We start from the raw sequence: 11,368 nt of genomic DNA on the forward strand, positions 1-11,368 counted from the left end.
AACTGTGCATGTGACAAATACAAATCCAATCTCTTATTTTATTTTATCATGTTGAAGCCCAGTTACACAGTTTAATAAAGTTTCATTTTATTGATAAAGTTCACACATTTGCTTTAACCTCTTATCATACCAGTCTTTTTGACAAAAAACAAACAAACAAACCACAACAGCAACAAAAAAATGCCTATTTGGCCATACCCAAAGTAAACTGAATGCTATTCATGAGCATTTTGGAGCTATGCATGCTCCTGGTCTATTGTGAAAGCCAAAGCTATGACGTTTCTGTCACAAAAGTCAGAATCACTCTCACAAGTGGTATTGTCCTTGGGTAATCAAAGTTAGCACACAAAAAAAGAAAAGAAGAGAAAAAAAGAGGAATATTGGTTGTATTTTCTGTGTTGGTTGAATCCTACAACAACTTTTATCAATGAAATCAGAAAAAAAAATACATATTGCTTATAGCCTTTACTCAAACACAACTCGTGTATAGAGCTCTGATTGGTTCAATATAAACCAATGAATGCTAAAGGGTTGAGAATAATAATACATAATAAAATAAAGAATTAAAAAATTCCCTAATAAAGTCTGATATACTCTGAAGGGTTTCATCTTGACACGGTTTGCTATTTTCGGAGAACCAGCGTGTCACGACAGCGACGCCCTGTGGCGAATGTGTGTAGCTGCAGCCTCTCACCCCGACGGGCCGGGTCACGGACTCGATAGGAGGCGAAGCACAGCGCCACCCTGTGAGTCTGCTCGGGAAAACCCCGTCTGGGCGGAGGGAAATTATTAGAGATAGCGGGGAATGGCTGGCAGCCCCGGTCGGTATTCGTGTTAATAACGTGTCGGTCGTGTAAGGAAGCGGCGAGACCGAGAACAGACGGGAGGTGTTTGGGGCCGACCGTCACCGTGACACCGCACATCCCGGGCAGCCTCCCCTCCACCTCCTCCTCCTCCTCCTCCTCCTTCCCGCGGACAAACCCTCCACTAACGGGTAAACTGTTTGGAAGTAGACCACACAGGGAGCGAGGCGGAAATGTTATCTTTGCTCGGCCTCGTTTAAGGACACATATTGTTTTGGGGTTGGGGGGGGGGGGGGGGGGGGGGTCGGGTTTATGTAGAGACAAGCTGACAGAACATCTGCTGGGCTGTAGCCAGCTAACTTTAGCCTTGTCCGTGCCTGGTCGGGGCCCTGCTCCGCCACCTCTCGGTGCCTGCGTTACCGGATATTTCAAGGTATTGTCACATGCTAACGCCTCTTTCCTTTCACCTTAATCGTGACTGAACGCGTTTTTGTGCCACTTTGGCCGGTCACGTTAGCTCACTGGTCATGGTTTAGCTTCGTGTAGCCTCGCTAGCCGCCTGTAAGAGTGGAGAGTGTGCACACGAGCATTTTATTATTGTGTATTACTTTATGACAAGGTAATGAAGCATTGGTTAATACTGATCCTGCTGCACATTAATCAGTAACCAATCTGTAATAATAATATTAACAATTAGCACATGAAAACCATCTTTCTCTATGAGATTTAATTTATAATAATTATTATTATTTTTTTTAGATCTCCAACAAAACACAAAGACACAAACCAAGTCAACAAAATATCTTCAAGTTGCTTGTTTTGTTTTTGCTGAGTGATGTAAGACCCATTTCCTTAACTTAACTAATTTTTGCATGTTAAAAACTTAAAAAGGCACGTGTTTTGGTGTTGATGAGCTGATCAGCCAAAACATTAAAACCGCTGAGAAGTGAACAACTTTGAGTGTCTTGTGACAATGCAATGTTTTTGGCATTTGTGTGGATGTTACTTAGAGTTGTACCACCGACCTAGATCAGACCAGATACCCCCACCCCGTAGCAATGGCAGCAGGATGCAGCCTGACGCAGACATGCACACAAATATTATTGAGGAACAAAAAAACAACAACATGAAAACGCATAACGCGTTGACCTGGCCTCCAAATTCCCTAAATCCCAAAGTGATTAAGTATCTGTGGGATGATACCCCTCAACCCACAGGGTCCGAAGGCCCCGACTAACAACATCCTGTTACCAGACACCACAGGACGCCCTCAGAACAGTTTTGGAGACACAAAGGAGACCTACACAATGTTAGGCAGGTGGTCATGATGTCACCCCTGATCGTTTTATGTTCCCGATCCATCCTCTGCTCGTTTACGACCGCAGGGCCATGGATTTCCCCGGCCACTTTGAGCAGATCTTCCAGCAGCTCAACTACCAGCGCGTCCACGGTCAGCTGTGCGACTGCGTCATCGTGGTCGGCAGCCGCCACTTCAAGGCCCACCGCTCGGTGCTGGCGGCCTGCAGCACCCACTTCAGAGCCCTTTTCACCGTCGCCGAGGGAGACGCTAGCATGAACATGATCCAGCTGGACAGCGAGGTTTGGAGAGCGAATCGTAGTGCGATGCCGTTTTTTTTTTTGCGGCAGTGGTGAAAATGTCGACCTCTCGTGTGTTCGCAGGTGGTGACGGCCGAAGCCTTCGCAGCTCTGGTGGACATGATGTACACGTCGACGCTGATGCTCGGGGAGAGCAACGTCATGGACATCCTCCTCGCCGCCTCGCACCTGCACCTCAATAACGTGGTGAAGGCCTGCAAACACTACTTGACGACGCGCACGCTGCCCATGTCCCCCTCCTCCGACAGGCCTGCCCACCACCACCCTCAGCAGGAGCAGCAGAGGCACCGGCAGCAGCAGCAGCAGCAGCAGCAGCAGCAGCAAGCAGCAGATTTAGCGGTGAACACGGCTTTAGCGGCCAACGCTAACCTCGCGGCGAACGCGGCCACGTCCAAGCTGCAGCGCTCCTTCTTGCTGCAGCAGCTCGGGCTTAGCCTGGTGAGCTCCGCCCTGGGCGGGATGGAGGAGGACGGGGTGGGAAACGTGGTCGGCAGCAGGGGCGTCGAGCAGAGAGCCTCCTTCCCCATCCGGCGCTTCCACAAGCGAAAGCCATCTCTCACCCTGGGGCTTTCGGAGGAGAGGCCGAGGCAGAGGCAGCGTCCGTCCGCCCCTAACATGGGGCTGTTAGGCGAGCAAGGGTTGAACGCAGAGCGGGACGAGGGAGGGCTTCTCTCGCCGGACTCGCACAAGATGGGGGATGAGTCCAAATTGGACGCTGCGATCACTGGGCTGGTGGCGGTGTCCCAAGACGACGCTCAGATGCCCAGTCAGTCGGACGGCGGACACTGTGAGGGGGACAAGAACCTGGGGAGGATGCAGGGAGGGGTGAGGAAGGAAGAGGACATGGACGAGCAGGATCACCAGGACAACCGAGCCGGGGTGAAGATAAAATCAGGGACGGAGGAGGAGGCCGAAGAAGAGGAACAGAAGGTAGACTCGTGTGTTTTTCATATTCTTACCCTTAGTCTTCCTTGCTTTATAAATGCTGTAACTCAATTAATGCAACAGCTCTGGCATTTTTGAAAGCATCTTCTTCCTCTTCTGTAAATGAATCTGCAGGAGGGGACATTTCTGTTTATCTAAGATCAGATCTGGCAATACTCAGGGGGCTCAACAAGCAGATCGGCTTTAACGAAACAACATTTGTGCTTTCCGCAGGTGGTGGTTAAAAGGGAGCCGCTGAGCTCGCCGGAGCCGGCCGACGAAACCAGCGACGTGACGTCGCAGGCGGAGGGCAGCGACCCGGCGGAGCCCGGGTGCCAGGAGGAGGAGGAGAAGGTGGAGCTGAGCCCCGAGAGCAGCGACCGCAGCTTCACCTCCGAACCCCAGCCCGGCGCCGACTCCCTGCTCCAGCCGGGCCCCCAGCACCTCCTCAAGGGCGGCATGGGAGGAGGCGCGGGCTTCGGGTGCGGCAACGGACTGAGCGGCAAGCCCGGTTTCAGCATTACCAGCTTCCTCGGCCCGAAGGATTTCGGGAGCGGCGGCTCTGGGATGGTCGCCGGGGAGGACGATCTTCCCAACACGACGACCGGGGAAGCGGTGGCGCATCACTTCCTGCTGAGGCAGGAGGCGGCGGGGGCGTCCGGCTCTGCCGCCTCCTGTCTCATGCAGTCGGGTCAGCTGACCGGTGAGAGCAGGAACAGTTACGGGGACAACCTGCCGGCTGATTCTTTGTTCCTCCGCCCCCTGCATGACGGCAGGGGCGGTGGGGGTAGCGCAAGCGGAGGACACGGAGGAGTGGATCCCTTCGGTTTAGACTTCCAGCACTCTAGCCTCGGGCTTCACTCCTTGGCCCGACCGCCGAGAGGAGCGGGAGGAGCCAGCGGCGCCGCGGCTCTGGGTTATCCCGGCTACAGGCGCATCGCTCCAAAAATGACCCCCGGCATGGGAGGGGAGGAGGGCGTCCTCCAGGACGCGGCCTCTTCTTCCTCGAGTCTGGCGAGCCCCCTGCTCCTCAACGAGGGCAGAGGGTACGAGATGAACGGCGGCAGGCCCACCTCCCTCCCCCCTCAGCTCACCAGGGCGTCGGCGGACGTGCTGTCCAAGTGCAAGAAAGCCCTCTCCGAGCACAACGTCCTGGTGGTGGAGGGGGCGCGCAAGTACGCCTGCAAGATCTGCTGCAAAACCTTCCTCACGCTCACCGACTGCAAGAAGCACATCCGCGTGCACACGGGGGAGAAACCGTACGCGTGCCTCAAGTGCGGGAAGCGCTTCAGCCAGTCCTCGCACCTGTACAAGCACTCGAAGACCACCTGTCTGCGGTGGCAGAACAGCAACATGTCCAACGCCTTGCTGTAGGAACGAAGCGGACGCGCCGACGAGGGATTCGGCGACAGGCTGAATTCAGAGACCCAAAAACTCGACTCGACCGAACCGCCGGATCTCGTCATCTCCTCCTGATCACAGGCCAAAGATGTGGAGCATTTACTACTAATAGTTATTTGAAACATTGCCTGTAGAAAGATTAAAGGGATGCAGTGAGTATTGTGGTACCCTGCACACACATCCCAAGTATTCCGGTGGTTTTTAATTATACAGCCCACGGACTTTGCGCAGCGACACCCAGGCCGGCGGGGCTTCGGCTTTTAAAAACTGCAAGACTGTCACTTTGACAAAGCCGTGGACTCTTTGGTTGTCAGGGCGATCCTTTCCTCTGCTGACGCGTACTTTGCGGTACGCGCATTTTTGATTCAGTCATGACAACACTCACCGAGTGTTTTCACATCACAGGCAGCTAAGAACCAATATCACGTAAAAAAAAAAAAAAAAAAAAAAAAAAAAAAAATCTTGTGCTTATCTGAAGTTTTTTTTTATTATTATTGTGCGTTTGTAAAACATGTAGCAGCGTGTCATATCAGACCGTTGAGACGTCCCTGACTGTGCAAAGGGACAGTCTGTGGATTGATTTGGTTCATGTGCCAGGAATAATGCTTTTAAGGACAAAGAACTGACGGACGTGATGTGATGATACATGGAGAAACTTCACCGTAGTAGGACAGGTTCAGGCTTTTTTTTTTTTTTGAAGGCTTTACAAACAGAGAAGACGACTGATGTTGTGTTTGTGTTTGCGTTCTGCCGTTTTAATTCAGTGTGCGAGAAATGTGACCTTTTTTCCCCAACATTTCACAAATGCAGATGAAATTAGTTGCCTTTCAATCCGAGCTCTGATTCATCCGGAGCCGTGTAGCTGTTTAATGTAGAGAGTATTTGTGGTATTGTCGAAACAATGAGAATGTTTGGGCCTTTACACCGACTCTTTAAAGCAGACTTATACACCGACTTATACCACCTCCTCCATACTGGAGACACCAGGGAGAACCACACAATATTAGGAAGGTGGTCATAATGATACGCCTGATCCGTGTATATTCATTTTCATGTTTGTAGTTTAGTTTGGGGTTTGCTTGAATAGGTTTACATGCTTTAATAATACACTTTTAGTCCCCTTCATACTGAACACTGCTTCACCGCGTCTTTTTACCCTCAGTCTGAATCACTTTATTAAAACCAAGTCTTTCAGCCACTTTTGTTTTGCACAGACTCGGGGACTTTTAAGACCTTTTAAATACACAAAAGAAAGGACACAACCCACTAAAGACTAAAGAACCCCCCCCCCTCCTTAAAAGCCTCTTTAAAATCTCACATCAACTTCTCCTTGAACTGTAGAATTAAATCAAATTTTTGGGGAGTAAAAAAAATAAATGAAGAATCGCGGGGAAGGGAAGAGAATCAATTTGCAACCAAAAACATCTACATTTACTGAGCCTTCCAGTTTATTGTTGAGAAAATTAACACGTAATACTGAGTTACAGTTCCGTTTTTATAGTAAGAAACAGCATAACGAGAAAGTACGCTGTGAATACACCTCACTCTGTCATCACTTTATCGTGTTTGTCATTTGTAAAAGATCGGTTTACCGCCCGTCCACACGTGTCCAGGTTTCAGCGTGGTCACCACCGGCCTTTTTTTTTTAGCGAAGACAATGAAGTTGCGCTAAAGGATTCTCTAGAAATGTAAATACTGCCCATGTGTTTTGTTTTTTTTTTTATAATAATTTCTCTCTTTGAGAAGAGGCAAAAACAACTAGTGAAATTAAGAATTCAACATTGCGCGTATAAGTTTGCTACCGTACTCGATATGAATGCTTTTTATATTACGAAGTCGCATCTGTTACAGAAGCACTAACCCTAACTGTGTGGAAAAACACGTTGCACTAATCCAACTCCGCCAACTCTTGAGGTTTATTCCTCCCGTCTCGAGCATTACGTCTGGGGTGAAACCCTCCTTTTGATCTCACGCAGGTGTTTCACCGGTTTTTACCGAACGTTTAGTCTGTGTCTTTCTCGTTCGTTTCATTTTGGGTAAAGGTTTCAGTGGAGGATTTGTGCAAAAAATTTGCATCGATCAACATCATGTCAAAGGATTTTCACTACAACCCACTTTGGTTGTAAATACGAGCGGCTTCCACGGTCGACAGTTTTGATGATGGAAAACAGTGTTCATGCAGTGTTGTAGAGTTTTGTTGTAGTGAAAAATAACCTAAAAAAAAAATACACGTTTGCCTTTTTCAATATTTTATTGCTTGATGTATTGTGACGCCTATGGTCATTGCTTTTATTCCTAGTTGGCACCTTACTGTACTGTAAAGTCATTACACTGTACAAAATGCTCAAACGTTTATTTGCCACATATGCTAATCTTGACATTTTACTGAAGGAGAATTGCCTTTGTATGACGCCCTCCCTGTGAACATAAGCTAACGTACTGGTTGAACTGACTGATCATGGAATTCGTTTAAAAAAAATGACCACTTGTGGTCAACTCCCGCAGAGGTTCATCTGTTTTTATTCTCACTTTCTGCTTAATCTCTCGTCGTGTAAAGATGTATCTGTGACGTCCCGTCGAGAAATTAAGAGGTGACGGACAAACGATGGTCCTCCAGAATGGCTTCTCTCACAGGGGCCTGTTAGGAATAATAATGGTGCTGTCTACTGAAACTGTTGAACGAACGGTTCTCGTGAATATGTCAGATTAAAGAAAGAAAAAAAAAAGGCCTAAATTGATTATTAAAGTCACTGCCTTACGCCCTCTAGCTTTAAAAGCCGGGCTTTTTGTCGACAAGCCAAAACCGAAGGAATCCTGTTTCGTTTTTTTTTTTTTTTCTTTGTGTGACTCTCATACTGTAACCATGAGATGACTAAATGTTGGTCTTTTTACTGTTACTGAAGGCTATGAAGATTGTATAGTACGTTCAGTTGTCGTATAGACTGAATAAAAACAAGGTGAAATCGAGTTTGTTTGTGACGTTTTTATGAAATACAAGCTGACAAAAGGGACATTTAGAGGGAGGAATCATCCAGGACTTATTATCTCAGTCCTCTGAAGAAAATTAGATTTGAAAAGGGATTCATATCCGTTATTTAATCAGTTCTCAGAGTTTAACTGGTTTAGTCTCAAAGCTTGAGCCCTTTGATCATCGGCTCACCCCGCAGGCCGAGGAGGAGGTTGTTTGCAGCCAGGGTGGACATGGCATTGCGGGTTGCGTAGGAGGCGCTAGCGATGTGTGGAAGAATCACTGCAGGGGGAGAGAAGATCAACGAAGACAATGAATGACAGGCAGTAGGAGCTTACAGAATAACCCGACGCTGTTTTCAAGAGTTAGGCCTGACATACCGCAGTTTTTTAAGGTGAACAGCGGGTGGCTGGTGGGCAGAGGCTCAGGGACGGTGACGTCTAACCCGGCTCCTGCTATTTGGCCGGTGGACAGAGCCTCGTACAGGTCTTCCTGGTTCACCACCCCACCTCTGACATGACAGACAGTGATAACAGACACAGATGAGCAAACATGCTGTTATCGTAGACCGGTCTGCTCGGTGGAAAACCGGTTGTTGTGCAGACGTGACGCACTGCAGCTGGAAAACGATCGGTTGATTTACTGATTGAATCAAAAGCTGATTAATTCCAGAGCTATTGTATTAAAACGTTCACCAGTTTGAAAGGTGAATATTTGGTTCTTAAAGAGATCATTTTTGCAGCGGGTTTGGTTGAAGTACTGATCCTGCAAAACACCAGCTCTGATCTCACTGAGTTTTTACAGTCACTTTATCCACTTTGTTCTTGTGCAGTGTTTTTGTTGACTGTTGTTTTTGTTCTATGTAATGTCTTTTTTTGGTCATCTTATCCACAGCCTACAGTCCGGCATGACAAGCAGACATGAGACTTGTGTGACTTTGGCGTCTTAAAAAAAGTATTTCTATCTGACCCAATGTGTTAACACGCCGACGTTACACAATAACACAAAACCTCCAGATTAAAATGACATTTCTGTGTTCTGCTGGTTAAAATCAGTTTGTTTGTCTGTTTTTTTGTCAGTGGCGTCTTGAGATCGTGGAGAGAACATAGGTTGAAGAACAAGCTGAAGCTGTAATAATATTCTAAAATAAAGTTTTTGTTGCCAGTTTTGAGTCCATTCACAGCTTTTCAGTGCTTGACTTCTGCAGCGGTAATCTTGTCTACTTCTACACACTTCTTGGGATGTGCCAAAGAAACATAAACTGTAGGTAATGAACTGACTGTGGATAGGTATCATTTAAAGAAGACATTTAAATACCTGAATTTGAGGCATTTTCTGTCTTTTTCGTGCAGTGAGTGGTTACCAGAGATTGATCTAGTCACGTCTTTCATGCTGAAGTTAAAATAATGAGCACCTGCTTGTGTTGATAAATATGGAGGTGTTTTTCATTTTGGAAAACATCTCCTTGTTGCAGATCTCCTTGGTTTCGGGTGTTAGAGCGCAGCACACGCTCAGGAAATCTGACTGCCTCGCAAGTTCGTCCATGGAGACTACAAGAAGAGGACAAGGTTAGTGTTGTAACGATCACAGTGCAAGAAAAAGTCTCACGCGTCATCATCCCCCCCAATTAGGTTTCATAAATATGTCAAGGTGAAAAAGAGAGAGGTGTGAAAGGTCAAAGGAGATCCGGTGAACTTTGCTTTTTGACTAGCCCCTTAAACGGCGACCCCTCGTGTACGTAATCGTGCAAGTGATCATAAACCTGTTCCTCACCGTATTCTGCGTTGATGAGACTGGCCAGCTCAGGCCTGGGGGCGACGTCCGTGTAGATGAACTTCTTCACTTTGAAAGGCGCCAGACGCTCAGCGATCGCCACGCCTTCGAGCAAACGTAAGAGAAACGGTCAAAAGCGGCGGTTCGATAATGAGCCAGTGGGAACGCTGCTTTTTTTAAACGAGCTCACCTATCCTGCCTAGGCCGAGGATACCCACGGTGCTGCCGGCCAGCTCATACCCACACAGCCAAAGGGTCCTCCACGTACCCCAGCCGCCACTGGCGATAAAGAGAACCTCGTTTACTGTCGTGCCGTCGTTTATAGATTGATTGTGCGTGTGTGTGAGCGTGTATGAACCTTACGTCTTTGCTTCGTGTGCGGCCTCCACGAGCCTCCTGGAGGTGGTGAGTAGCAGAGCTACAGTCAGCTCAGCGACGGCGTCGGTCAGAACATCAGGGGTGTAACCTACACGGATTCCTCTGCAACGTGATACACAAGCTTTCACAAATGTGCCGCCAGGTGTTTGCACATCCATAACTTGCATTGGAGGAATAATTGAAAGTTAATAGAAAGATTGGGTTCACCGTTTCTTGAGCTCCCCCAAAGACAGATGATCAAACCCCACGGACATGGTGCTGAGGACCTTCAGGTTAGGACCTGCATGAATACATTAGACACACATGCAAATAAATGCATCAGCGGGGAGAGGCTGTTTTTTTGTCTCATCTAAGCTGTTCAACTGACTATCCTTCAGACCTGCAGCGTCCAACAGTTCTGCATCGATCTTTTCAGTCAGCACGCAGAGCAGAGCGTCGATGCCTCTGACCTTCTGAAGCAGCTCCTTCCTGGGCACGGGGACGTCGTCGGAGTCCCACTGCTCCAACTGCACCCTGGGGGAAAAGAGACCATGACAAAGATTCAGTCAAATCTCCACAGAAAGACAAAAACATAATTAATGGTGATACTGGGACTTCAAGATGCATTGAAATGTGTCCAGCTCTGTTATGGGGGAATACTCTTTTTAGGCTTATCAAGACCAATCTCAAGGTAAATATTTGCCCACCTGTTTACTCAGAGTGAATGAACTACAAAGCAGACTACATGGCAGCATCACCGTCAAGTCTCAAAAGATGTTTTGTACAGCGTGATTAAGGTGGCACAATAAGACACCACGACTCACTGTCCAGATTCACGCAGGATCTTCAGGCCCTCGGGTGGGATCTGCCGGGTGATGTACACCCGCGGCAGGGTCGACGACATCTCCCTCTGCGCCGTGCTTGCTAGACCTCCAGCGGTGTTGAAAGGAGCGGCGGCGATCCTCTGGAGCCGACGCAGTGCCATACGACTGCACCACATTGCCAAAACAGATTAAGTCTATGGGCAGGCGTCCGCTGGATGAAGGTGTTGCGTTGTCGTTGACAGTCTGTTGTGGCATGTGAGTGATTCTGGCTGCAGTTCAAGGGGAGGTTCCTGTCTGCGTTTGACCAATATGATTAAAGGGAGGTGGTCTCCGAGGTCTGAAGGTGATGAAACCTTTCCGCAGACAAAGCAAACACAAAATCAGGGGATTGAAACTTGTGTCCAATGTTAAGTGAAATGAGAGACTTTTACTCTTCAGATTGAATTAAACCACACATGTGCACGAGATATATAAACTCTCACACAAACGTATGAAAGGACACTCCAGACTTTGTTGATTTTCTTACACCACTGCCCAGAATTGGAATCAGCTGGATGTAAATGTTTTACTTGTCTATTGACCTTTGTTTCTTCAAACAGGTAATGACATTTTTTTTTATGTTCTGTTTCTCTGGCTTGGACCAGTTCAGCAATCTTTCTTCTTAGTTTCCCAACTGGTGATAAGTTTTTCACAACACTGTG

The 11,368-nt window shown here is 47.8% G+C and overlaps 2 protein-coding genes across 3 annotated transcripts; one reads left to right on the top strand and one right to left on the bottom strand.

Annotated features, from left to right (window-relative positions):
• Positions 1–716: 716 nt before the first annotated feature.
• LOC125004562 (zinc finger and BTB domain-containing protein 5) lies at positions 717–7,712 on the top strand. 2 transcript variants are annotated; one of them, XM_047579234.1, is made up of 4 exons: positions 717–994; positions 2,189–2,402; positions 2,484–3,350; positions 3,579–7,712. In XM_047579234.1, exons 2-4 carry the CDS (start codon positions 2,193–2,195, stop codon positions 4,716–4,718), a joined length of 2,217 nt encoding a protein of 738 aa, XP_047435190.1. In that variant the 5' UTR covers positions 717–994; positions 2,189–2,192; the 3' UTR covers positions 4,719–7,712. The 2 variants fall into 2 exon arrangements, with proteins under 2 accessions (XP_047435190.1, XP_047435189.1); XM_047579233.1 differs by lacking the exon at positions 717–994 and adding an exon at positions 1,106–1,236.
• grhprb (glyoxylate reductase/hydroxypyruvate reductase b) lies at positions 7,709–10,924 on the bottom strand. The gene is made up of 9 exons (XM_047579235.1): positions 10,668–10,924; positions 10,244–10,377; positions 10,072–10,144; positions 9,850–9,966; positions 9,677–9,765; positions 9,487–9,591; positions 9,128–9,263; positions 8,094–8,224; positions 7,709–7,995 (listed from the first exon to the last, which is right to left on the bottom strand). Exons 1-9 carry the CDS (start codon positions 10,841–10,843, stop codon positions 7,874–7,876), a joined length of 1,083 nt encoding a protein of 360 aa, XP_047435191.1. The 5' UTR covers positions 10,844–10,924; the 3' UTR covers positions 7,709–7,873.
• Positions 10,925–11,368: the final 444 nt, after the last annotated feature.

The sequence above is a fragment of the Mugil cephalus genome, chromosome 2 (genome assembly GCF_022458985.1).
Source record: "Mugil cephalus isolate CIBA_MC_2020 chromosome 2, CIBA_Mcephalus_1.1, whole genome shotgun sequence".
Taxonomy (NCBI): domain Eukaryota; kingdom Metazoa; phylum Chordata; class Actinopteri; order Mugiliformes; family Mugilidae; genus Mugil; species Mugil cephalus.